At 28.0% G+C, this 25697-nt stretch overlaps 5 protein-coding genes across 13 annotated transcripts in view; 2 read left to right on the plus strand and 3 right to left on the minus strand.

Moving 5' to 3' along the window:
* The window catches only part of Dscam3 (Down syndrome cell adhesion molecule 3), a 99351-nt gene extending 94401 nt beyond the window's left edge, over nucleotides 1-4950 (plus strand). For 4 of the 8 annotated variants that reach the window (XM_083100995.1, XM_083100997.1, XM_083101001.1 and 1 more), the window contains 6 exons: nucleotides 40-266; nucleotides 338-506; nucleotides 640-803; nucleotides 1025-1127; nucleotides 1797-1985; nucleotides 2453-4950. In XM_083100995.1, coding sequence (XP_082957121.1) covers nucleotides 40-266; nucleotides 338-506; nucleotides 640-803; nucleotides 1025-1127; nucleotides 1797-1985; nucleotides 2453-2504 — 904 coding nt within the window. In that variant the 3' untranslated portion in view covers nucleotides 2505-4950. Of the gene's footprint in view, nucleotides 1-39; nucleotides 267-337; nucleotides 507-639; nucleotides 804-1024; nucleotides 1137-1796; nucleotides 2012-2452 lie in introns of those variants that run through there. The other 4 variants (XM_083100998.1, XM_083100996.1, XM_083100999.1 and 1 more) reach the window with 4 other exon arrangements.
* On the minus strand, nucleotides 457-11591 carry LOC145972418 (uncharacterized). Of its 2 annotated transcripts, XR_014439149.1 has the most exons (14): nucleotides 11342-11591; nucleotides 10686-10831; nucleotides 10462-10589; nucleotides 10191-10360; nucleotides 9921-10009; nucleotides 9625-9701; nucleotides 9394-9548; nucleotides 8952-9170; nucleotides 8641-8815; nucleotides 8292-8556; nucleotides 7524-7678; nucleotides 7247-7360; nucleotides 961-1222; nucleotides 457-815 (listed from the first exon to the last, which is right to left on the minus strand). XR_014439149.1 is itself a non-coding variant. In XM_083101004.1 (12 exons), the coding sequence occupies exons 2-12, from the start codon at nucleotides 10829-10831 to the stop codon at nucleotides 7275-7277; spliced, it is 1665 nt and encodes a 554-aa protein (XP_082957130.1). In that variant the 5' UTR covers nucleotides 11342-11591; the 3' UTR covers nucleotides 7020-7274. The 2 variants fall into 2 exon arrangements, 1 of the variants encoding a protein (XP_082957130.1); XM_083101004.1 differs by lacking the exons at nucleotides 457-815; nucleotides 961-1222 and having other exon boundaries at nucleotides 7020-7360.
* A 1220-nt stretch (nucleotides 11592-12811) lies between these two features.
* On the minus strand, nucleotides 12812-17289 carry LOC145972419 (lysozyme-like). The gene is made up of 4 exons (XM_083101005.1): nucleotides 17144-17289; nucleotides 14021-14215; nucleotides 13323-13396; nucleotides 12812-13230 (listed from the first exon to the last, which is right to left on the minus strand). Exons 1-4 carry the CDS (start codon nucleotides 17202-17204, stop codon nucleotides 13090-13092), a joined length of 471 nt encoding a protein of 156 aa, XP_082957131.1. The 5' UTR covers nucleotides 17205-17289; the 3' UTR covers nucleotides 12812-13089.
* A 652-nt stretch (nucleotides 17290-17941) lies between these two features.
* On the minus strand, nucleotides 17942-21889 carry LOC145972406 (uncharacterized). The gene is made up of 4 exons (XM_083100963.1): nucleotides 21341-21889; nucleotides 18338-18483; nucleotides 18129-18241; nucleotides 17942-18012 (listed from the first exon to the last, which is right to left on the minus strand). The coding sequence occupies exons 1-4, from the start codon at nucleotides 21434-21436 to the stop codon at nucleotides 17942-17944; spliced, it is 426 nt and encodes a 141-aa protein (XP_082957089.1). The 5' UTR covers nucleotides 21437-21889.
* On the plus strand, nucleotides 21351-25685 carry LOC145972420 (nucleolar MIF4G domain-containing protein 1-like). Its single transcript, XM_083101006.1, has 8 exons — nucleotides 21351-21900; nucleotides 22229-22800; nucleotides 23038-23322; nucleotides 23402-23589; nucleotides 23719-23894; nucleotides 24006-24358; nucleotides 24495-24626; nucleotides 24734-25685. The coding sequence occupies exons 1-8, from the start codon at nucleotides 21552-21554 to the stop codon at nucleotides 25022-25024; spliced, it is 2346 nt and encodes a 781-aa protein (XP_082957132.1). The 5' UTR covers nucleotides 21351-21551; the 3' UTR covers nucleotides 25025-25685.
* The last annotated feature ends 12 nt before the right edge of the window (nucleotides 25686-25697 follow it).

The raw sequence follows: 25697 nt of genomic DNA on the forward strand, positions 1-25697 counted from the left end.
TATTTCACGACAAGTTTTCATTAATTTCTTCTTTGATAGAGGGAACTATCTCGGTGAAATATTACCGAACCAGCAGCAACAACAACAAGCAGGATTGGGAATAGTTCAACAACAACAACACCAACAACAACATCATCACTTGTCCAGCTGTATGTCGACCGTGCAACTCAAATCGACTGCTGAACGTGACAACAGACGCAATCATCAGGTTTACACTAGTTCACCCGTAAAGCAAGAGAATCACAAACCCACCGACCATGGATCAGGTATGTTTGTATAGCGACACATTATTCGTTTCCTGAACGAAGTTTCCTAAGTGTCTCAATGTACTTTGCAGAAATGTACGAGATAAGTCCGTACGCTACGTTTAGTGTTCCCGGAAGAGAGAATCGTTCGGTAACAACAGCAACGCTCGATTATACGATGCAGTTCAAGACGTTTGGTCATTTGGAGAACGAAGACATCAATACTATCGATTACGAGAGATCTAGCGTGGAGTTTGAAAGGTAATTGACTTCTTCCAGAAAACCTGTCGCTCCTTAGCTTGTCGGTTCTTTGTGATACTAACTCTCATTTTGGTTTTACGCCTTTTGTTTTTCTCCCTTTCTCTTCCTCTTTCTGGTGTTCTTTCACGCGCAGGTCAAAAACACCAAGGTGGCACAAGCAACGTTACTTTCCGAGCATTGCGGAAGCCGAGAGCAAGCTACGATCAAGTCGACAAGGCTCCGGTAGCGATACATCCGGAAGTCCTTGCGGCGAATGCGCCGGGCCTAGTTATAGAGTTCCAGTAAAGCCTTGTAGAGGTAATATATTATCTATATCAAGAATATATTCATATAATTATATTCATATATTCTTGATACAGATTAATATTTTTAAAAATTATATTATTTAAAAATTATATTTAAAAATTATATTATTTAAAAATTATATTATTTAAAAATTATATTTAAAAATTACTTATGTCGGGAAGAGCAGACCAAGTGTGGATAAACCATGATATTCACCGATTGATTTTTTACAGATGTATTTTCGCGAGGTGTGGAATCGAGTACGGAATCTAACAACGAAGGCTCGCCCTCACTCGCGAGACGACGAAGCCGACAACCGAGCCGGTCTACTCGCAGGTAGCCAAGGTTTGTTTGTTTCCACATAGCACTCAGTCTTGACTTTTCGATATCGGTTTCACATCGACGTGAGAAAGAGGCACAACAATGCGAATCTATATAATTAAAATATAATTAAATAAAATTAATTAAATATAATTAAAATAAATATATATAAATTAAATATAATTAAAAATTTTTTTATGATATACAAATACTGATACATTTATGTCACCACTATTATTGAACGAAATACATTCTGAAGATGATCATTAAATTCGCTTTATTGAGCCTCGTATCTTATGCGATAAAAAAAAAATAAAATATATCAGATGTTCTAATATGCGCTACTTTTTTTTTAAAAGATAATTGTTCGACAATTTCTACTATCATCAGAAAATTCAATTGAATCTTTACATAATCGACGTACGAAATATATAATCTTATTTTATATTGAATCTCGACAACATTAGAGAGATATTCTTAATAATAAAATTATCAATCAATAAACATCCTAAAATGCATCAAATGAATCACTCTAACTATATGAATCATTAAAACGAAAGAACTATATGAATCAGATTAAATCGAAGCGTTTATCAATCTTTTTATTCAGACGATGGTTTCTCACAATTCTTTAGACAACTTCCCATTTGACTTGGTAAATATATCCTTTTATCTATTTGACAGTTCGGTAGAGGATATGACGCTATTGCCGCCCAGCGGGTTCAGCGACAGCCGTGAATTAAGCGACGTGGAATGCGACCGTGATCGTGATCGCGAGCGCGATCGTGAATGGCAAGGTCTGTCAACCGGAACCCGTCACGGCGGCAGTTTGGGCAGACTCCCGATCGAGGCCGTCGAATCTATGCTCGCTAGGTATCGACATGAGTCTCCGTAAATCAGTTAAGCATCAAGTAGTTGAGATCAGTTGAACCCCCGAAAATTGCAAGCTTGTATACAGAATGTTGTGGTGTATATCATCGCTCTATTATAATAATATTGAAGCGAGAAAAAATGATCGTTTATTGATAGTTTTATCTCTTCCAACTGAAAATATTTCGTGAGAAAATTATAATTATATAATTTTATAATTTTATTTTTAATTGTCTCAAAAATAATTAATCGCTTATTAGGCAAGAAACGAGAGGTGAAACATTTAGATGGAGCACTGTATAAGTTGAAAATATTATCATAATTATTAATTCATCTGCGAAAAATTATTTTATCGAGAATCGTATCCGATTTAAAAATATCTAATCGCTTGTGAAAAAAAAATGATTGCAAAAATACATAAACAATCAAATTATGTATTTTTGAGGACGGATGCACATTGTCTGTTACAGATATCAGCAAAGGAAAGAGCAAGAGAGACAAGAATTCACTATACACGTATGATCGAGATTCGCTGGTTCGACTTGGTATCTTCGCCGGACGATTTAATGTTATTTAAAAAGAGAGATGACAAATCCCTTCTTAAAACTATCGTCGTTGACGGAAATTTAAAAAGGAAATCTTAAAAAGATTGGTAGAGTAATATATGTCAAAGACAATTCAATTGACAAAGTGAGAGAGAGAAAGAGTGACAGCAGAGACTCTCAGGTCTATTCGTCGAAGAGACGTCTCAACTAATGCTACATCTGCGTTGCACCAAAAAAATACTGCCGTTAATATATATAAAACAAGGCCTTCGTACACACGTAACCCTGTATGTACCACGTACGATATCGCGCCGAAAGAGAATCCTGAGGAAAACACCAAATTTCAGCGATATATGATTAATCGAGGAACAAGGGGAAAACAAACATTCGATGATTAATATACGTTTTTGATAGCATTTTCTATCAGCGAATTACAATTTTTCTATTCTTTCTATTGCCGAATTACGATTATATTACCTTACGAAACGTGATTATACGATAAAAAAAAAAGTGTGATTGACCGATCCATTTCTTTCGCGACGACCAACTATTAATATACAGGGTGAACGCCAACTTCCATACGAGTACCTCCGCTTTATTAGTACGATCTATATTTATTAACGAGCCATTCGATGTACGAATGTAAGAATGATCGATTATCAGGAATGAGAGTATTACAATTTAAAAGATTTTAAAAATGTTGCAACGTCTTCGCAGCGTTACATGTTACCCCGAATAAAAACATAGGTCAATTAATTAAAAAGAAATGGCAGGCAGTTATATATTGCGTTGAATTAAATTCTAAAATTTCGAAATATCATCGAATATCATTTCCTACAAATTTTTCGATTCTTCTCGATTTGAAATATTCTTAAAAGTGCGCGATATGATTCGATTAATCTGATTTTAAAATCGACTTTCCATAAACAATTTTTCAAATAGTGCCAATTCTCTAGCTTAGTATTTAAGAACGTTGTAAAAAAAAGAATCTGGGAGAACAAGGAAGACACGAATGTGTTCCGTTCTATCCTAATTCAACGTATTTGTGCGCTATATTAAATAGTATTTACGAATCGATCCTTCGAATAAGCGACTAGCGCCTTAACTATGTAAATAAACGCTCTTCACGAAACGACACTTTATCGATGTGGTCGTAAAATTCGCTAGCGATTATGAAATATCATGCGTACGCAGAGAGTCTTACAATTAGTATCTATTTGCCGACAAAGTCGAGAAGGTCGTATTAGCGTAGCGCGATCTCGATAAAAATCATAGCTTCTCGCCGAAAATTCGACGTCTCGTTTTCATCTCGAAGATCTCTTCCGTAAAGTGAGACTGAGATTAACGTGAACAGAATACGCTTACATTGATTTCTGCCAAAGAAAATAAACAGTTAGTCCAACGGTTCGGACCAAGCGACATTTTTCGATCACGCCAAAAAACGGAGACACGCATAATACGCGATGATTTCTTCCATTTTTTTTCTTTTTTATTCTTTTCTTTTTTTAAAAAAAGAGAGATAAAGACTTGCTTGTATAAAATTATCTCGTTGGCTGTTTTTATTAAGGCATTAGTAACGTGGATAAGTCTCTATAAGAACTTTATGAAGATTTACGATATGTGTCCCTTATTACTTTATAGCGAATTATCGCGTAGATGCAATATGTATATATATAAATGACATAAATGACATGATAATGCGATTTTTCCAGATCGAACGCGCTCATTTTGGAGGACAAAAATATGTGTGAGCTCATCATAATCGATATCATAATATTATAAGAAATGAATGAATTCATTCATTTCTTGTAATAAAAAGAATTCTTGTAATAAAATGAATTCATTCATTTCTTGTAATAAGAAGAATTGAGAAAAATATTTGATGAAGCAAAAAGAATTGAGAAAAAAATCTACTCTGTAAAATTGGATTCTTAATTTCTCTAAAATTAAGAAAACTATTTAAAAATTGTCAGTTTATTGTAATTCATTTATTTTCGGCAGGGTAAGACATCTTCTGTTTAGAGTACGAATAATTTTTGGAGGGAGAGAAAATACGTGCATGTTTTACTTCATCGCCCAATCGCAATCGTAAAAGCAAGATTGTCCATTGAACAAGTTTGGATAAATGTAAAATAGATCATTTTGAAAAACGAAAGCGTATATGTGTAAATGTCTTAATCCATCGAGCAAATAGAATTGTAAAAGCAAGACTGTCCATTTAAATAATTGAAATAAAAAAAATGCGGAACAAAATAAAAAAAAATACATGACGAAAAAATTTAGTAAAAAAAGCCATTTTGAGACAATTCTGAAATTTGTATACGCCGAAAGAACGATCTACTAAGAAATATGTATACACCCATGGGAGAAAAGAATAAAAAGAATAAAAAGAAAAAATATGATACGCGGTTGTTCTAAAGGTTTTGTATATATCATTGATTTCATAAAATCAAAATATTTGAGTAGTATAATTTCCTTCCCTAACACGTCCAATTTTATTAATCCATGTAGATTCTTAAATTTTTAATTTAGATTGAGACAAATATAAAAATATAGCAAGAATATAAAATATCTACATAAAAGGAATATCAGAATATACTTCTGGTTAAGAATTAAAAAATTAAATATTATGTAACTGTACATGTGAATCATAATTGAAATTTTACTAACAATATAATACAATAAATACGTAAATAATTATTTATTTCAGACAAAATTTTCGATTTGCTTTATGTTTTCATTCTATATATAAATTATGATGTGTGCACTATAATTTTTTACTGTAATTTAAAAAAAAAATTAAAATTTTTAAAAACAAAATATTAGATGTCATTCATCAAATTAAACTATTTTTTTAAAAATAAAAAATAGCTAAGTTCTAAGTTAGTAACGCAATAGGCTGTCATTATATATATATAAAGTCATTATATATATAAAATCATTATATATATAAAGTTAATTATTTAATTTTCTAATATATATATATATATATATATATATATATATATATATATATATATATTAGAAAATTAAATAATTAACTTTATATAATGAGACAGCCTTTTCAATATGTGTGTGTGTGTGTGTGTGTGTGTGTGTGTGTGTATATATATATATATTAATTAAAAAAATATTTTAATCTAAAAATATAATCTAAATTTTTATTCCTTCAGAACTTCTACTAGATTTTTCTAATATATATATATATATGTATATATATATATATTAGAAAAGTTGATATATTGACTAGTCTAGTAAAAGTTCTGAAGGAATAAAAATTTAGATTATATTTTTAGATTAAAATATTTTTTTAATATAATTAATTAAATCAGATTGAAAAGATATACAAATAAAAGAATAAACAAAGCCATTTATGATTTTATATACTTTAACTCTAATAACATTAAAAGTACTCAAAAGTATCAAATAAAAGAGTAAAATAATAGCTATAAAGCCATTTATTATTTTATATTCTAATTCTAACAACACTAAAAGTACTTGGTATCAATTATAGTCAAAATATTGTAATCTTTTATAAAAGAAAATAGCACAATGCAGATCATTTTTAAATAACAATAATAATTTGTGTAATATCGAATGTATATCGCTGTTAGTTAATATAATCATCAAAAGAATATAATGTAAGAAATATAACGCTATAAAAAGATAATATTTCACATTTTCCTCCTTTGCTGAATATTAAAAATGTGAGAAAAAATATTATTATTAAAAATAAACTTAATATAAAACTGCTACGCCGAATGTATTAAAATTCGTAAAATTGTATTAGCAGTCAGTCAATGTGTATGACACATTTCAGTTATAAAAATACATATTTTTCTAAATATAAATTTTGATAACGTAATAAAAAGACGATAATTCTTATTAAATTATAATATAATGAAAATATGATTATATATATTAACCTTTTCCCATCTGATTAAACATTAAAGCCTTTAATGTGATTAACATATATATACTAATTACGATTAGTATTATTTAGCTATATATATATATATATATATATATATATATACATATATATATATATAGCTAAATAATACTAATCGTAATTAGTATATATATGTTAATCACATTAAAGGCTTTAATGTTTAATTAGATGGGAAAAGGTTAATATATATATATATATATATATATATATATATATATATATATATATATATATATATATATATATATATATATATAACACACACACACATTTATAGCTAAATAATACTAACTATAATGACTAGTAATGAAAACTCATTGCAGAATAGAAAAAAATTCACATTCGTTTTCAATGAATATGAAGAGAAAAAATTCTCGTATTGAAATAATTCCTTATGCAAAATTGTAATGTTAGAAACATGCAATTAACATTAATTTATATATACAATTTAAAACATTAATTCTAGAAAAAGACAAACAATTTTCTAATGTTATTGTATATTAATACAAACAATGACATTAGAAAATTGTTTGTCTTTTTAACGTTAGAAAATATAGTAATTTTAATGGAGAGACAATATTTGAAAAAAATGATCATATTCTAGAATCTCCTTCAGTACTTTAGTACTTTGAAATTTCTCCTTTTCAAAAAAAAAAGATCGAACTCGATGTAACAACTTCTTAAGTTATACTTCACATTCGTTTGAAATATAGATACTTGAAAGAAATAAAAATCATTAATTAAGAGAAATTGAAAAGAATCTTTACTACTTTGCGTTTATCTTAGTAATATCATTTAGTCGAAATCCTCGTATTTTCGAATCCATAATATGTCATGGCAATCTTTTTGCATCAAAATTATCTTTTGTCCAGCATGAAGCTCTATATTAAAGATATTTTATTAATGATACGTCATATATAATTATTTTAGTATTAGATATTGGTACACATAAGAAAGAATAAAATGTAAAAATTAACTATTATTTTTTTAGACGATGAATGCGATGAATTTTTAGATGATGAATGCGATTAAAAAAATACTTACCGAGCAGAATCTGGAAAATCGTAGTCTTATCTTTTGCCGAGTATGTATCCGGCGCAAGTTCATTAAACTTAACACATTCCTGGTCGCACCATAAAGACTCCAATATAGCCAAAATGTCATGACTATTCATAGATGCTTGCGAAGTTTCATTTGACCTAATAAGAACAATATTTTTATTCAATATTAAATAGTTCTTTTCTAATTAAAGTTCATAATTAAACTTGAAGTAATTATGTGTTAAAAAAGAATTTATTAAAATTTTGAAGATAAAACAAGTAGTAAAGATTCTTTTCAATTTCTCTTAATTAATGATTTTTATTTCTTTCAAGTATCTATATTTCAAACGAATGAAGTATAACTTAAGAAGTTGTTACATTGAGTTCGATCTTTTTTTTTTGAAAAGGAAATTTCAAAGTACTAAAGTACTGAAGGAGATTCTAGAATATGATCATTTTTTTCAAATATTGTCTCTCCATTAAAATTACTATATTTTCTAACGTTTTATCAATCTTGTTTATATCTATTTTGTTCTACTTATGTTGAATGATACTGATATTTTATTTAATAAATAAATATCAAAAAATTTGGAAATGTTAAAAAGATATTAAAGATATATCGACACACATATTGAATCGGAATTAAAAGATTTAGAAGACGTTAAGATGTGAAAAATTTGAAAGAACGAAATAATTAAATCTCTTAAATTTTGTTTTGTTAGCTTATATAAATATATAATTGATTCCTACGCGTGTTGTTGATAATACGAACTCTTTTGAGATGCCTGCTTCTGAAATATCAAGTGTTTCTGTTGGTAATGTCTCTTTTGCTCCAGCTGTTTCTGATGGTATCTCTTTCGCTAATATTTCATGAGCAACATCTTGATCATTGAAATAACGATTATTGGGATCAATGTTCGCGATGGTAACTAAAGTAGAACCATCAGCCATATTCATAGCATCTTGTCCAAATGTACTTAATTCTGTAGGCAGATTTAGCTTGCTTGCCGTTTCATCTGCGCGTATCGCTTCTGTGACTAAAAGTAAAGAGATGTGTGTAAATTTATTCTCATAATAATGCAATACAATTATATTTTATAAATGTTTAAATATAAATGTACTTTCTGTCAATCCAATAGGTTTAATGTTTTCGTCTGCGCTTGATTTAAATTCTCCGATGACATGGTTTTTAAAGAGACCACATAAACTGGCCGCCCATTTTTTATGTTCCAAGCGTGAAGGTTGCTTTAAAAGTTCATTTGCTATAGAGCGACGTTTTTGCACTATTTCGGATTTCTAAAAGTAAGATCTGGTCAGAACTTTGGAAATTTTTATCAAATTAAAATTTTTAAATGATTTGATTTTTATCTTTCAAACTTTAACAAATTTATATATGTATATATATATTTTTTACAAAATTATACAAACTTACTTTGCAGTTATAATTTACATCCTGACGTCGTTTTTGAAGTAATTGTGGATTCAAAATGATATTCTTATCAATTATCTTTTTTGATTTTTTTGTTACAAGGAATTCTGAATCTAAAGGTTGAAGGTGCGATTCTATTTGCTGTCGAAGTACTGGTGCTGTTATTTCTTCAATAGTTACATCTTCTACAACAGGTGCAGTCATTGTATCCTCAAAAGATAGCTGTAAAATGTAATATAGAAAAATGTTATATAAGAATCAGAATTAAAAACTATGCAAATAACATATAATGATCATTTACATAAACTAAAGATAATCGAGATTACTTAATTTTTCAAAACTTTCAAGTCATTATTAGTCTTAGTTATACCTTATCTCCAATATACGCACTCAAAATATTAACATTGTCTTTTAATCCAAAAAGAAAGTTATCATAAATACATACACGTCTTCTCTTTGTAGGTGTTTCCACCTGTGGCTGAACTTGTGACCCTCGTTTTTGTGGAGTCAAAGATAATTCTTTGGATTTAGTTTTTGTATAAGCTACATCCACAAGTAATGGGCTGTGGCTCTGAGATGAATGTCTTTCTTGGTGAATTTCTTCACCAAAATAAATAATTTAATTTAAATATAAGATACAATATATAATGTTATTATAACTTAAATACTTATCTACCTTCTGTAATTTCTATATCATGAATTTCACCCTCTCTTTCTTGGTCAAAATCTATGATCCGCAATCTTTCCAAATTACTGTAAAACAAGGTATTGATATGTCTTTATATTAAATACATTGTAAATTAATTTTTATATTAAGATATAAAAGCAAAGAAAAATTAAGAATAATTAAAAGAAAAGTAAACAATGTAAACTTCATTATTGTATTTTGTAAAAGAATTGCATTAAACTAGGATTAAAGGATAAGTTATTATGACATAGGGAAAAAATTAAAAAATTTAAAAAGGAACTAACATATCATGTTCAAACGCATTGTCCAACTCTTTGTCGGTCCAACTCTTCAGAGCGCCAAAATTTTCAAATTGGTGTGCTACATTTTCCATCTGTGTGAATAGAAAGAAAATCAAGGTTTACATGAAGAGCAAAGTTTATAATCACAAAGATTTGAAAGGAAATAGTAAAAAGTAGCTCGAAACTTAAAATTTTAATATTTAAAGATATACAAAATTAATTAAAAATATATTCCTCCTAGTTATTTAATTAATTTGTATAAACACCACTTACCATCATTTGTAATCCATGATCCAGATCTTTATTTGGAAGTAAATGCAAATTTTCATCCAATTGAGGATCTTCTTCTCTCAAAGATAATTCAAATGGAAAACTCTCAAGATTCGTTACAACTTCTTTTTGCAGTACTTCACTAAGTTTTTGCTGAGTTTCAAGAACTTCTTCTGAAAAATGATAAAATTATATATATTAAATTAAGCAATAAATAATTAGTTTAGTATAATAATAATTATTATTATAAATATATATTGTAAGTTAAATTTACTCTCAAAATACAAAGTCTGGTATGAGTGAAGTTTTGTTACACCATACATCAATTGCGATGACAGATGCAAACTGAATCTTATTTTATTCCTTCTATTGCTATTTTGTATTACTTTCTCAATCTCTTCGCTGCAATGCAATTGATAAAATATTACAAAGTACAGAAGATTTAAATAAATATTTGAATATTAAATATAGAAGTAGCAATCATAATAAATAACATACCAAACTTCCGCGCAATTTATCTTGTTTATAATGACAGATTTGTAACGTTTCTTAAATGATTTCTCGCTCATTGTTGCAGCAAACCAACAAAGAGTTAGATCATCTTTTCGTGGATGTGAGAGTATTTGAATTGGTAAAGAAGGCATCTGGTAAATTAAAAATTGTAGAGTAAAGAAATAGATTCACTTATAAATAACAGAAGAAAATTACGATAAAAAATAATTAAAATAAAAAGATGATGATAATTATTCAGCTGTAATAATGATATCTATAAAACTTCTGAATATAATTCATTCGTTTTAATTTCATTTTTTCCATGTGCAAAAAAATTGACTATATCAATAACAAATATTATAACAAATAAATTATAAATATTGCAAATATTATATCGGTAAATTAATTGGCTTGAAGTGGTTCTTATGCCTGTTCTACGTCGTTTAACTTTAATCTTAACTTAATTCACTTTTCGTCTCCTTCTAATGTTCCTTTAGAAAAAGGAAAAATGAGTTAAGCTAAGATTAAAGTTAAACGACGTTGGTAGAAACGGCCATTAATCCGCTAATTAGAGAATCTTTCGAATTTTCTTGCTCCAATATAATTAAGGAAATAATAAATTAGAGATTCTTCTGATCTTTGTAATTATTAGATAATTATACCTTTCACATGCACTTTTTTCTTCACAATAAGTCAAATTCTTCCCCTTTTCTTTGTAATCCGATGCCTGAGCAATTTCGCAATTTCGTGAAAAGTAAAGCACACACTCTTCTCGGAAAAACAAAAGACTACAATTTTTAAATTGATGAAACGCGCGCCGAGAACATTTTGCGAGAATTGCGTTCGAAAATCCATTCTCATCGAAACAACGTTTGATTGATCAATCGCGATAAAAAGATTTCTTCGTTCTGATTGGCCAATTAAACGCTACTTTACTCACGAACAATTTTTGAAAACATCCTTGATAGGTTTTCGAACGCAATTCTAGATAACAGTTTCTGGATAAAACGAGTCGTGACGTGTCGTATCTTGACATTCGTGCATCATGATTGTTGGTTACTATGGTTGCATGATGTAGGCGCATAAGATGAAAACACGTGTGTGTAGTGAATTGCGAGGTTAAAGCGTCGTCTACAATGAGATTTTAAGGAGACTTAAGGCGTAAGACTTAAGAAATTGACTTAAGAAATTGAGTAAGGCGTAAGATTAGGAGTAAGCGAATGGTTTTTTTTCATTTCGCCTTACTACACCGATAAAACTGTCTTACTTCCTACTCTGACATCTTATTATATACATTTCGTAGGAAGTAAGACAGTTTTATCGGTGTAGTAAGGCGAAATGGAAAAAAACCATTCGCTTACTCCTAATCTTACGCCTTACTCCACCGATATTACTCCTATTGTAGACGACGCTTAAGCGTCGATATATGTGTGTGTGTGTGTAAAAAATTTATTTTTTATATATGTAACATTCTGTAAATATGTATAAATGTGTAATACATATTCTTTCATCAATATTTATATACTTTTTTACAATTATAAAAAAAGCATGTGTAATATACAAAAAGGAGAAAGTAACAAATCGATCTAAAAATATACTTTAGATAAAAACAAAACGATAACAATAATATTTTAACACATGTTTATGATTGTACTGTATTTATTGCACAATATCTGTTGATTTTTCATATAATATTTTAATATTATTTAGATGGAGTATTTTAATTTAATGTAATTATAATTTTTTGATTTTGATAATTTATTAAAAAGAATTACATATACAAAAATGAAAAAAAAAAGATTGAAGTATAAAAAGACTTATTAAAAAGAATTATGTATACAAATATAGAAAAAACGATTAAAGTATGAAAAGACTAAAAGCTCATTGCAAATATAAAATAACACTAATCAGGTAAAAAAAAACTGAACGACAGAGCCAAAGAACAATTTATGATTTTATTCTAAAATTGAGAATATTGAATTTGAACAATCTTTACAACTAGCGCAAAAATATCCAGTTTTAATAAAATTATATATTCTTGATATAATATATATATATATATATATTTACAAAGATTGAAATTTATAATTATTAATTGCATATCAATTCAAAACAAATGATAATGCATGTCATAGTTTCATATAAATGTATTTTGTATTTTATATATATCATGGTTTTATATAAAATTGCACATTTCTGGTTACTTATGAGCTATATATGTGAGCTATATATTAAATCTTGATAATATTTCAATTATATGTCAAACATTCTTGCAGTGCGTTTAGAATTAATGATTTCAAATATTTGATAAAAATATATCTCTATCAGATATTCATGTGTATAATGCATATTGTGCATAATGATAATTAATGGACTGTATTTAAATTTTCCAATACATGATATGCGTGTATTATTGGTTCCCGAAAGTTGCTATACACAATTTGTATCTCTTTTCGTATTTATTTTGTAGCGGAGCGGTACAGCCATAAGCGCCCATTCGATGAAGACGGAAATAATCGTCGCAATCAATCACTCCATTTCCAGTGCAGTCCTGTTCAATAAATATATAAAAAATGTTACATAGCAATGATAATATCGAATATTATTTTATATTTATATATATCGATCAAAAACTGATCCTACCTGACCGAATTTGGCCATGTAGCCTTGTACCGTACGAGCAGCGCAATAAAGATCGTTGACACATCGGGAATAAGCTAAAGATGAAAAAAAGAACATTATTGTTATAAAATTTCTATTTGTTTTTATATGATTTAAATATAGGTATTTAAATTTTACATTTCTTTTTTCCAGAAACTGAATTGAAAAAAGTCATTTAATAGGTATTTGAACTATTTAACTTTGTATAGAAAGAAATATACATATTTTGTATTCTTTTTTCAGATTTTAAGTAAACGTATACATTTGATAAGAAAACCTATATAACTAGATAAATATTTTTGTAGAGAAATATTTATACATTCTTATATTTATCTAGCTAATCTTATGAATTCTCAAAAGGCTATATTTCATATAGCATTACAATAGATTCTTGGATCGCTGATTGACAGCATTCTCTTGAATTAATGCGTATAATTTTTATTTGAAGTTTTAGTCGAATTTCTCTTTTTAGCTACGCTTTCTATACGTTCGCCTATGCTCTTTCTTATGTCACTTTTCTTTTCAAAGTATGATAATGCACTTGCCTTTTTTATTAGAGAAAGAGAGAGGGGAGTGAAATAAAACAAAAGTGCAGCTATAAAGCACTAGAGTTGTAGAAATTATTATATCTAAATAGATATTCGAAAACAGTTTTTTTTACGAGAAAAAAATTAACTCACCACCATCGGTGGCATTCAACTCATTGTTTAGAGTTGGTGTGCCAGCGTCTGTCCAGAAGCTCCATTGTATAGCGAAGGGCCCGCAAATTGGGCCGGTACAGCCAATAGTGGTGTTACATCCCGTAGCAACTTCGCATATGCAGCCTAAGCAGACTTGTGACACGGGTTCTTCATTCTTGGACGGAATTAATTGAGCTGTAATAAAAAAATCATTAATCATAAAATTATAATATTCTAGCAGATGCCTCTAGATGGCTAATTGTCTGTGAGATTACTATCAACTTATTACTATTGACAGTTATTGACAATAATATGATTGTATCGGTAATATGATAGCAATGTATGATTTATAATATTTGATTATCTGGATGTTCATGTACAGATGATTTATTAGAAGTACATATATAAGGATAGGCACTTTATGCTTTTGAACACCTATGAATTATGCCAGGAAAAAGTGCCTGATTATGCCCTCATTATGCGCGAGAATCTAGCGATTATGCGCCAATTATGCGTGTTAAATCCGCTATTTATGCGCAATTATGTAATCTCAGACTTTTTTGTTTTTGTATTAAAAATATTGCAATTTTTGCTTAAAGTTATTTATTTGTTTAAAGGGATTACATTGCAAAAAGGATTATATTATTTTCTTAAAGTTATTTTGATTAATAAACACAAAGAATTAATTTTTTATGCAAACAAGTCTCTAACTTTATTATCTGGTCCATATATGGCAGCGCCATAGAAAAAATAGAGGAAAATAAAGAAAAAGCCTTTTTTCCCCAAATCCGAGTGTTTCAGCCATTATGCCATAATTATGTGAGAATTGTATTATGCTGCGCGGAGAATTTATTATGCGATTGAAATCTATCAATATTAAGTGTGTACTATGCATAACTATCAAAATTAGAGCTTAAGAACAATTTTTGACACATTATGCTATTATGCTCAAAGCATAAAGTGCCTATCCCTATATATATATGATAGTATTGTTTATTTAGTATTAAGCTTTCTAATTAAATGAAGAATATACTGCTCCTAATAATAAATTAAATAAAATTAAAATAGCAACAATTATAAATGGAAGGAAAATAATTTTGATTTAAAAAAAAAACTTTTCTATATCAACTTTTTCGAATCTTCAAAATCATATAAATTTTATGCTATTTTGCGAATATAAAGAAAAATATATTTACGAACTTTATTTCCAGTTTGTCTGCAAAATATTGTCTCTTTATTAAGAGTTTAATCAAGAAGAAAAGTTTTTTAGTGAGAAGGTAGTCGAATCCATAATTAATAACAATAATAATGAATGATAAAATATGACGATTGAAGCAGTTAAATTTCTCTATTTTGTACAGATTTATTGTAGAATGGGTCATTTTTTATTAGAATTTTATATAACCAGGATCTAAATCGTCTAAAATCATCTATAAGATGATACATACTTTGAAGTAGAATAACAATAAAAAAAATGATTAGATCTCTGTGATATGTGCGACGTTCGTCATCGAATCTCGAATCGACATGAGGCATACTATATTATTAATTGTAAAAAGCGCGGAATCTGATCTGCTGTGACGTCGCACAGCATAACTATAGTATATTTAATTGATTGTTGGAAGCAGAGCGCTTACTAGACCTCCGTGAGATGCAATTTAGCGTTACCTACGCGCCGAAAACAAATTCGTTTAATGTAACGCGTCACTATCTGTAATATATATTGTTAACATCGCGCTGAAGAAGAATCAAAAGATGATCCGAAACTTTCGCTTTTTGTTATTATAATGTGTTTTTTAATAAACTAATATTGAAAAGAGAAAGAAGTGTTGTTGCTTCTCTGCGTTTCAACTACCGCGCGTTGGTTCTTATGCCATTTTCTTTTTAATTTTTTGATCACTTGAGCCAAATCTCTAATTATTAAATATATATTTTCAGAGAGAGAAAGAATAGAGTCGAATAATTTTTCATTTTTAACAAGCATATATGTATTTAAAAAATGTCTCATATTGTATATTTAATCCATTATACATTATTTCTTTAAAAAAATAATGGATACTCTTTATAAAATTGTAGATACTAGAATTAGCACAAGTGCGTGTGGGAAGAAGAAGCTCGATCTTTTGTTGGAGAGAATAAGAGAGCTCTTGCGATCAAGGCTGATGGCCAAGGATGCGATCATAAGAAATACTTTTAAATAACGATACGCACTGTTATTAACGATACATTATAATATAAAAATACTTGGAACTTGTAGGACGGTAGAAAAAACAGTAAAGAAATCTGCAAATCTGTAGATTTTTTTCTACAGATTTGCAGATTTCTCTCTTTCAAACCAATTTAACTTTAATGGAGAACTTGGAGAAATTGCTTTGCATTAAAACATATATAATTCTGGTGAAGTTATTGCTTAAATAAATTAGCAATAAATTATTGTTTATATCGCTTAAATCGCGTATAAACATAATGTGCAAAATAAAACGGAATTTAGAATGAAAAAATTTTTTGAATTGTAAAAATGGATAGCCGCAGTTATTTGAAAAAATTGCAAAAAAGTGCATACAAATTATAAATTGATAGAAATTTATTTTGAAAATTTTTTTGATTCTAAAATAATTTTAATTATTCGATAAGTTTGGATATATAATTGTAAAGGGAATTAATAGGATATTTAATTGATAAAAGATCGATTATTTTGCATTGTACAATTTTATTTATAATCTCTTAATCAAATTATTGAATATTATTCTCGAGTCAGACTCGAACAAATTATCAAACATTGTGAATATCAGATATTATATTTTCACATCTACTGTTTAAAAATTAAAAAAAAATATCACTTGTATCTTAAATTTTGTCAACATTTTTGTTTTATTTTAAATTGTCAATATCTTTAATTTTTGTTTTATTTTAAATTGTCAATATCTTTAATTAAACGTTATTCTAACTCGTATTTTTTATAAATTTATCGTAATTTGATAAGTGTTAATCGTAACGCTATTACTTTGTACTTATTTACAATGACAATGATTAAATTATAATTTATGCGAATTTGGAGGGAATTTGCATATTATGAATATTATGTTCTCTTAAATAGAAAATATAAAAATATAAATAACTCACCGTGGATACAAACGTAAAGAGGCACAAATATCGTGACGATCCAGGAAGCTCTCGCGAACATCTCGAAGATGTGTGCTTTCGATCCGTAAGAAACAACGTCTATTAACGCACTGTGCTCGTCGCGAAATGATCCGCACTTTCGAGTCGTCCTCGACTCGATCGCTTTCTTAAGCCGGGTCTACATTGGTCGTAGTATAAGGTTGTAAGGCCGTAGTCGTAAGAAATTGACCAATCACAGTTGATTATTCTCCTGAACTTCAACTGGGATTGGTCAATTTTTTACGACTACGACTTTACAACCTTACGATACGACCAATGTAGACCCGGCTTTATATACGGCGATAATAGTCACACGATGAAGACAACGATACGAAGACGCAGAAAGAGCGGGAAAAAGAAGAGCGTTTGTCGCCGAAGGACGAGAATTTCGTCGTCATTGCTGTTGGTATCGAGAGAAGAGAAGAGAAACAAAAATATTAAAACAGAAACTGAAAGTGGCCGAAAATGAACAGTTAAACGATATTCTGTCCTTCGATCTTAAACTGGGCATTATCGCACCGATCAATTCGTCGAATAAAATTTTTTTATTAGCAGCAAAGATATGTACTCTACGAAGAATATTCTTCAAGTATCGCAAAAGTCAGAAAATATAAAAAAATTAGAATAGATTTCAGGTGCTTTTGTAAATACAAATAATCTTTCTGAAAAAACTAAGTAACGACTTTTTATATAAACTTATATAGGTTTTTTCTTCTTATTTATCGTTATTGATAAAATTAAAAAAATAATCAACAGCATTTATATATTCGCATAAATCGTAGTCATAATTAAAGATATAAGTAGTTTTTGCTGAGTTTCAAGAACTTCTTCTGAAAAATGATAAAATTATATATATTAAATTAAGCAATAAATAATTAGTTTAGTATAATAATTATTATTATTATAAATATATATTGTAAGCTAAATTTACTCTCAAAATACGAACTCTGGTATGAGTGAAGTTTTGTTACACCATACATCAATTGCGATGACAGATGCAAACTGAATCTTATTTTATTCCTTCTATTGCTATTTTGTATAACTTTCTCATTCTCTTCGCTGCAATGCAATTGATAAAATATTACAAATTACAGAATATTTAAATAAATATTTGAATATTAAATATAGAAATAGCAATCATAATAAATAATATACCAAACTTCCGCGCAATTTATCTTGTTTATAATGACAGATTTGTAACGTTTCTTAAATGATTTCTCGCTCATTGTTGCAGCAAACCAACAAAGAGTTAGATCATCTTTTCGTGGATGTGAGAGTATTTGAATTGGTAAAGAAGGCATCTGGTAAATTAAAAATTGTAGAGTAAAGAAATAGATTTACTTATAAATAACAGAAGAAAATTACGATAAAAAATAATTAAAATAAAAAGATGATAATAATTATTCAGCTGTAATAATGATATCTATTATAAAACTTCTGAATATAAAAATCAAATACATAATTAATGTCAATGAACAGATTTTGTTAAATAATAATAGACACCAACATATAATATGTTAAAGCGATGAAATAGTGAGAATCTTTCCGAAAAGATGCAAGCAATTTTCTTGGCGCCAATTTTTGTTATTGGCGGGACCGTTGATATAATACATATTCACGTCCTGATTAACGTCCAGATTTTAATATAATGACATTTTACGTATATTTCATTAGATTTTTGTTTTATTTTTCGCGATATAAGAGAATAGATTCTACAAACATAATTTATGACAAAATCAGGAGCGTAGTTTATTTTTCACTGAAATTTGTATCTTTCAAATACATAATTAATGTCAATGAGTTGATTTTGTTAAATAATAATAGACACTAACATGTAATATGTTAAAACGGTGAAGTAGTGAGAATCTTTCAGAAAAAACGCAAGTAATTTTCTTGGCGCCAATGGTTATTATTGGCGGGACCGTTGATATAATGCATATTCACGTCCTAATTAACGTCCAGATTTTAATATAATGACATTTTACGTCATTTCATTAGATTTTTGTTTTATTTTTCGCGATATAAGAGAATAGATTATCGAAACATAATTTATGACAAAATCAGGAGCGTAGTACATTTTTCACTGAAATTTGTATCTTTCAAATACATAATTAATGTCAATGAGTTGATTTTGTTAAATAATAATAGACACTAACATGTAATATGTTAAAACGGTGAAGTAGTGAGAATCTTTCAGAAAAAACGCAAGTAATTTTCTTGGCGCCAATGGTTATTATTGGCGGGACCGTTGATATAATACGTATTCACGTCCTGATTAACGTCCAGATTTTAATATTATGACATTTTACGTATATTTCATTAGATTTTTGTTTTATTTTTCGCGATATAAGAGAATAGATTCTCGAAACATAATTTATGACAAAATCAGGAGCGTAGTACATTTTTCACTGATATTGTTAGTGTTCAAATACATAATTAATGTCAATGAGCTGATTTTGTTAAATAATAATAGACACCAACATGTAATATGTTAAAACGATGAAGTAGTGGGAATCTTTCAGAAAAAACGCAAGTAATTTTCTTGACGCCAATTGTTATTATTGGCGGGACCGTTTATATAATACGTATTCACGTCCTGATTAACGTCCAGATTTTAATATAATGACATTTTACGTATATTTTATTAGATTTTTGTTTTATTTTTCGCGATATAAGAGAATAGATTCTCGAAACATAATTTATGACAAAATCAGGAACGTAGTACATTTTTCACTGAAATTGTTCGTTGACGAAGTCTCACATTGACACATCGTTTTTAGCTCTTGATTTTAAATTTAGTAAGATGTAATGATCTTGCAAATGTGACTTGTGCAGTTTACAATACTATGATTTATATCCATCACTTGATCTTATATACTTGAAAAGGACCACAACCATATGGTCGAAACGTCGTAATTAATAAACAAAAATTCTGGCTAGTTTTGGTCGATTACATTATTTCCAATGATCCTTTGAAATTGTTAGTGTTCAAATATATAATTAATGTCAATGAACAGATTTTGTTAAATAATAATAGACACCAACATATAATATGTTAAAGCGATGAAATAGTGAGAATCTTTCCGAAAAGATGCAGCAATTTTCTTGGCGCCAATTTTTGTTATTGGTGGGACCGTTGATATAATGCATATTCACGTCCTAATTAACGTCCAGATTTTAATATAATGACATTTTACGTATATTTCATTAGATTTTTGTTTTATTTTTCGCGATATAAGACAAGAGGTTCTTAAAACATAATTTATGACAGAATCATTAGCATAGTACATTTTTCACTGAAATTGTTAGTTTTCAGCTACATAATTAACGTCAATGAACTAATTTTTGTTAAATTAATGTTCTAATATGCTAAAACGATGAAATAATTAAATATAAACTTTGTAATATTTTATATTAAAAGCACACAATTTTCACATAGTTTAAGGTGAAGATAATATATTTTTGTAAAATAAATGTGTACAACAATAATGTTTTATGTTATTTTGCTAATTTGAAACATAATATATATATATATATGGTCCCTAAAATGTCCATATAACTGCGGCACGTGTCCCGAAAATATACATATTACATTTTGATTAACAGAAAATTGAAAATTTCATATATATATATATATATATATATATATATATATATATATATATATATACACGTACATCTTTATTATTTATAGAACTTTTATTCTTCAAAAATGCGTACGCGTTTTACATTAACTAACAAAACTAATATCAAACTTTCTCTCTCTATAAATATATAAATTATTTATTAATAGCCTAATAAAATAAATTTCTATATATTGTATATAGTTGTTTTCAATAAATTTCAGTATAAATATATATATGAGGGAGAGAGAGAGAGAGGTCATACAAAACTCATTAAAAATTTATTTCATATACATAATATACATAAGCGTCTTGCTATACAGCACTGGTGCTACCGGCATTTCGTGCACATAGCACGGAACAGAACCAGAAATTGTGCACATTATATGTTACCCTCTGAGAACTTTCGTGGACATTGGCTTTGTAGTTCATGTCCACGTTTTTTAGGTCCACAGAGGGCGTATCGCTTTCAGGGATCACCTAAAAGCGGGCCATGACCCATGCCACCTCTCAGTCTTTTCTCTGCTTTACTCACGAACAATTTTTGAAAACATCCTTGATAGGTTTTCGAACGCAATTCTAGATAACAGATTCTGGATAAAACGAGTCGTGACGTGTCGTATCTTGACATTCGTGCATCATGATTGTTGGTCACTATGGTTGCATGATGTAGGCGCAGAAGATGGAAACACGTGTGTGTAGTGAGTTGCGAGGTTAAATCTGTAAAGTTAACTTTTACGTGCAAAATGGGACGTGTCAAGACTAAATCAGCGGAGAAAACGCGGAAAATATTACGCAAAGAAAAGAGACAACAAAAGAAGTTAAATAGAGCAGCATTTTATCAAAAGAAAAATAAAAATCAAGAACAGAGCAATATTAAACAAACGCCGTCAACGAAGGCGCAAAAACGACAAAGGCCTAAAGATATGAAGGAAGAAAGGATAGAAATAAAAGCGAAAAAACAAAAAATGGAACAATTGAAACAGGCCAATCAAGAAGAAGACAAAATGATTAAACAATTAGAGAAACGATTAAAGTTGGACAAACGAAAGAGCAAATCCACTCCAAAATCTTTCGTATCGGATGGTTTAGACTGTATCCTTTATAATTTTTAAGATCTCGTGTATATTTTTTTCTCGCGTTTTCAAGAATATAATTTTATGTATATTTTATATAACTTCAACATATTTTAATATAAAATTTATTGAAGTAGTCTCAATAAACTTATATTTCTATATTTTATAACAAATATAAAAGTTTCATGATATTGTCTATATATTTATATATTTTAAATTATTCTTGGTTTTATTAATTTTTTACATATTCTTAAATAAACGTGAAATATATTTTTATACATTAAATACATTTATACTATCGCATTGATTACAAATAATTTATATACCTTTAACTCAATTATATATAGATCTTTTAGATTTTTGTGATTCTGAGAATAGGAGTCATTTGGTGGAAACTGATAAACAATTATTAGAAACTGGATTGAGCACAGAATTTGAAGAAGATTTAAATATAGCTATTGGTGCTGAAAATGATGTTGAGGATGAAAGTGAAAAATTTGAAGGAGAAAATGACAAAGATAATGACGAAGATCCTGAGCAAGATGTGAACAATGAAAGTCAGTCGACTAATGAACATTCAGATCAAGATGATAATGAAGATATTGCTCCAGAAGAGACAAATGATATAAATATTGAAACTGAGGAATATTTAAGTGATAAGGATGAGACAGAGGATGAAGAATCAAGGCATATTACATTAGAGCAATCAGATGATAATGAAGGCTTGTGGGAAGATATTTATGGTAGACAAAGAGACAAGAAGGGTAATATTGTATCAAAGAAATATGTACCACCTGGTGCACGCATTACAAGCACCGACATTTCTGTCAGTGGTGAAAAAGTTCATAGATTGGAAAGACAATTGAAAGGTATCCTAAATAGATTGGCAGAACAAAATATGCATACTATTGGAAATCAGGTAATTGATATAAATGCATATGCAATTACCATATACTTGTAATAGCTTGTGATTAAACATGAAGATCGTAAATTATAAATTATCATATTATTAATCATATTATTATCATATTATACAATATTATCATATTATTAATCATAAATTATCAATTCATTCTAGTTGTAAATTATATATTTTTATTAAAAGAAATGTCAATTTTTCTTGTGATGAAAGATTTTCTAAATATTTTTAATATAGGTAGAAGAAATGTATATGTCAAATAGTCGTAACAACATGAATGTAATATTATCCAAACTAATGATAGAAAGTATAGTTGCACCAGTATTAACTCCAGATCGACTTATCTGTGAACATATGATGTTAATTACTATATTACATGCAAATATTGGTACAGAAGTTGGTGCACATTTTTTATTGACTATTGTAAGAAAGCTTTATCAGATGTTGGAAGAATCTGACTGTGTTGAGAATAAGGAATTAGATAATTTAATCCTTATAATTTCACATCTTTATAATTTTAAGGTAAAATATGGTTAACAACAATATAGTTAACAACAAATAGTTTTTACATACAATTCTTACACAATTTCATTCTTCTTAGGTGTATGGTCATCAACTTTTGTATCAAATATTAGGGAAATTGGCAGAAAAATTCACAGAGAAAGAGATTGAACTAATTTTGCTGATTTTGAAAACAGTAGGTTTTCAATTAAGAAAAGATGACCCAACTGCAATGAAAGATTTGATATTAAGTTTACAACAAAAGGCAAACAATGCAACTGTGGAAAAGTGAGCTTTATATTTCTCGATATAATAAATATTTATTTCTGAATTGCTTTGCTAATTTATTATATAAATTTATACTTCTCGCTGTATTTTTTATTTTTATTATATTTGTATGTCTTATTATCTTTATAGTTCGAGAGTCAAGTTTATGTTAGAGATATTACTGGCATTAAAAAATAATAATATGAGCAAAATATCTCAATATGATCCATCTCAGATAGAACATTTGAAAAAAATTATAAAAAATTTTATCCATAAGGGTAATAGTGTCACACAATTTAATGTAACTCTGGAAGACTTATTAGAAGGTAAAGGGAAAAATAATATTATATAATATGATGGAAAAATATATACACATAGGTAAATTATATTTTTATAAATATCAAATTTATATCAAGTATTTATATTTTCTTTTTTAGTTGATGAAAGAGGAAAATGGTGGATAATAGGATCAGCCTGGTCCGGTCTCAGGGATATTGGTAAAGTTGAAAAAACTTCAGAAGACAAGAAACAAAAATACAGTGAGAAAATATTGGAATTGGCACGAAAACAAAGGATGAATACTGATATTAGAAGAGATATCTTTTGCGTGCTAATGACAGCTGAAGATTATTTAGACGCGTTTGAAAAGATTCATCATCTTAGTTTGAAAAATCAGCAGCAAAGAGAAGTAATTTATGTCATCCTCAATTGCTGCATTCAAGAAAAAAAATTTAATCCTTATTATGCTGTACTAGCGCAAAGGCTATGTGACTCTGATAGAAAATATCAGGTATATAAATGTAATATATTTTATGTACAAAGAACTTTTTTTCTTTTTACTTTTTATTTTAATAATAATTATAATAACTTTATAATAATTGTTGTTTAATTTTAATTTGTAATGTAATTATATTTAATTTTTGTAGTTAACTATACAATATGCATTGTGGGATAAATTGAAGACATTAGAAGATTTAAATACAAAACGGCTAACAAATCTAGCAAAGTTCTTGACCCACTTATTTTTAGGCAAAGGTCTCCCTCTTTCTGTTTTAAAAGTATGTAAATTTGTATTGTATATTTGATATTTATTTTTTGCAGCATTTTTATTATTATGTTTATATTAATATTGCTATTATTATTGTACTTTTTTTGTTAATTTCAGGTAATCCAATTTATGGAATTAGATAAACTAACAATGAGGCTTATACGACAAATCATGTTAGGAATATTATTACATGAAAATGAAGAGGCTTGTTTAGACGTGTTTGGAAGAATATCCCTATCTCCAAAGTTGCAAACATTTAGAGAAAGTCTTAGATTATTCATAAATCATTTCCTTGTAAAAAATATCGATACTACTGAAAATATGCAGCAACAAAGTGAATTATTGAAAAAACGGGCAGGAATAGTAGATAAAATATTAAGTACTCGAGAATCGAAACTTATATTTTAAAGATTTTATAAATGATGTATTTTATATATATATATATATATATATATATATATATATATATATATGTATGTATGTAAAAAATTTACATTATGTACAAATAATGTGTAATACATATTCTTTCATCAATATTTATATACTTTTTTACAATTATAAAAAAAGCATATGTAATATACAAAAAGGAGAAAGTAACAAATCGATCTAAAAATATACTTTAGATAAAAACAAAACGATAACAATCATATTTTAACACATGTTTATGATTGTACTATATTTATTGCACAATATCTGTTGATTTTTCATATAATATTTTAATATTATTATTTAGATAGAGTATTTTAATTTAATGTAATTATAATTGATTTTGATAACTTATTAAAAAGAATTACATATACAAAAATGAAGAAAAAAAGATTGAAGTATAAAAAGACTTATTGAAAAGAATTATGTATACAAATATAAAAAAAAACGATTGAAGTATGAAAAGACTAAAAGTTCATTGCAAATAAAATAACACTAATCAGGTAAAAAAAAACTTTAAATGACAGAGCCAAAGAACAATTTATGATTTTATTCTAAAATTGAGAATATTGAATTTGAACAATCTTTACAACTAGCGCAAAAACATCCAGCTTTAATAAAATTATATATTCTTGATATAATATGTATATATATA

This window comes from Camponotus vicinus, unplaced genomic scaffold (genome assembly GCF_025532165.1).
Source record: "Camponotus vicinus isolate PSW18456_S1 unplaced genomic scaffold, iyCamVici1.0 SCAF_5, whole genome shotgun sequence".
In the NCBI taxonomy this organism is placed as follows: Eukaryota; Metazoa; Arthropoda; class Insecta; order Hymenoptera; family Formicidae; genus Camponotus; species Camponotus vicinus.

What these genes read in the sequence shown, in the direction of transcription:
- LOC145972418 (XM_083101004.1), bottom strand. Translation starts at nt 10,831, where the DNA reads ATGCCTTCTTTACCAATTCAAATACTCTCACATCCACGAAAAGATGAT. An exon ending in AATGCGTTTGAACATGATAT is followed by an intron (nt 9,702 to 9,920) that starts GTTAGTTCCTTT and finishes CTTGTTTTACAG; the next exon opens with TAATTTGGAAAGATTGCGGA. An exon ending in CACCTACAAAGAGAAGACGT is followed by an intron (nt 9,171 to 9,393) that starts GTATGTATTTAT and finishes TACATTTTACAG; the next exon opens with CTATCTTTTGAGGATACAAT.
- LOC145972419 (XM_083101005.1), bottom strand. Translation starts at nt 17,204, where the DNA reads ATGTTCGCGAGAGCTTCCTGGATCGTCACGATATTTGTGCCTCTTTAC. An exon ending in GTTGAATGCCACCGATGGTG is followed by an intron (nt 13,397 to 14,020) that starts GTGAGTTAATTT and finishes TTTCATCTTTAG; the next exon opens with CTTATTCCCGATGTGTCAAC. An exon ending in ACATGGCCAAATTCGGTCAG is followed by an intron (nt 13,231 to 13,322) that starts GTAGGATCAGTT and finishes TTTATTGAACAG; the next exon opens with GACTGCACTGGAAATGGAGT.
- LOC145972406 (XM_083100963.1), bottom strand. Translation starts at nt 21,436, where the DNA reads ATGTCAAGATACGACACGTCACGACTCGTTTTATCCAGAATCTGTTAT. An exon ending in GATGTTTTCAAAAATTGTTC is followed by an intron (nt 18,484 to 21,340) that starts GTGAGTAAAGCA and finishes TTAATTTACCAG; the next exon opens with ATGCCTTCTTTACCAATTCA. An exon ending in AAAACTTCACTCATACCAGA is followed by an intron (nt 18,013 to 18,128) that starts GTTCGTATTTTG and finishes ATCATTTTTCAG; the next exon opens with AAGAAGTTCTTGAAACTCAG.
- LOC145972420 (XM_083101006.1), top strand. Translation starts at nt 21,552, where the DNA reads ATGGGACGTGTCAAGACTAAATCAGCGGAGAAAACGCGGAAAATATTA. An exon ending in CGTATCGGATGGTTTAGACT is followed by an intron (nt 21,901 to 22,228) that starts GTATCCTTTATA and finishes AATTATATATAG; the next exon opens with ATCTTTTAGATTTTTGTGAT. An exon ending in TCCCTCTTTCTGTTTTAAAA is followed by an intron (nt 24,627 to 24,733) that starts GTATGTAAATTT and finishes TGTTAATTTCAG; the next exon opens with GTAATCCAATTTATGGAATT.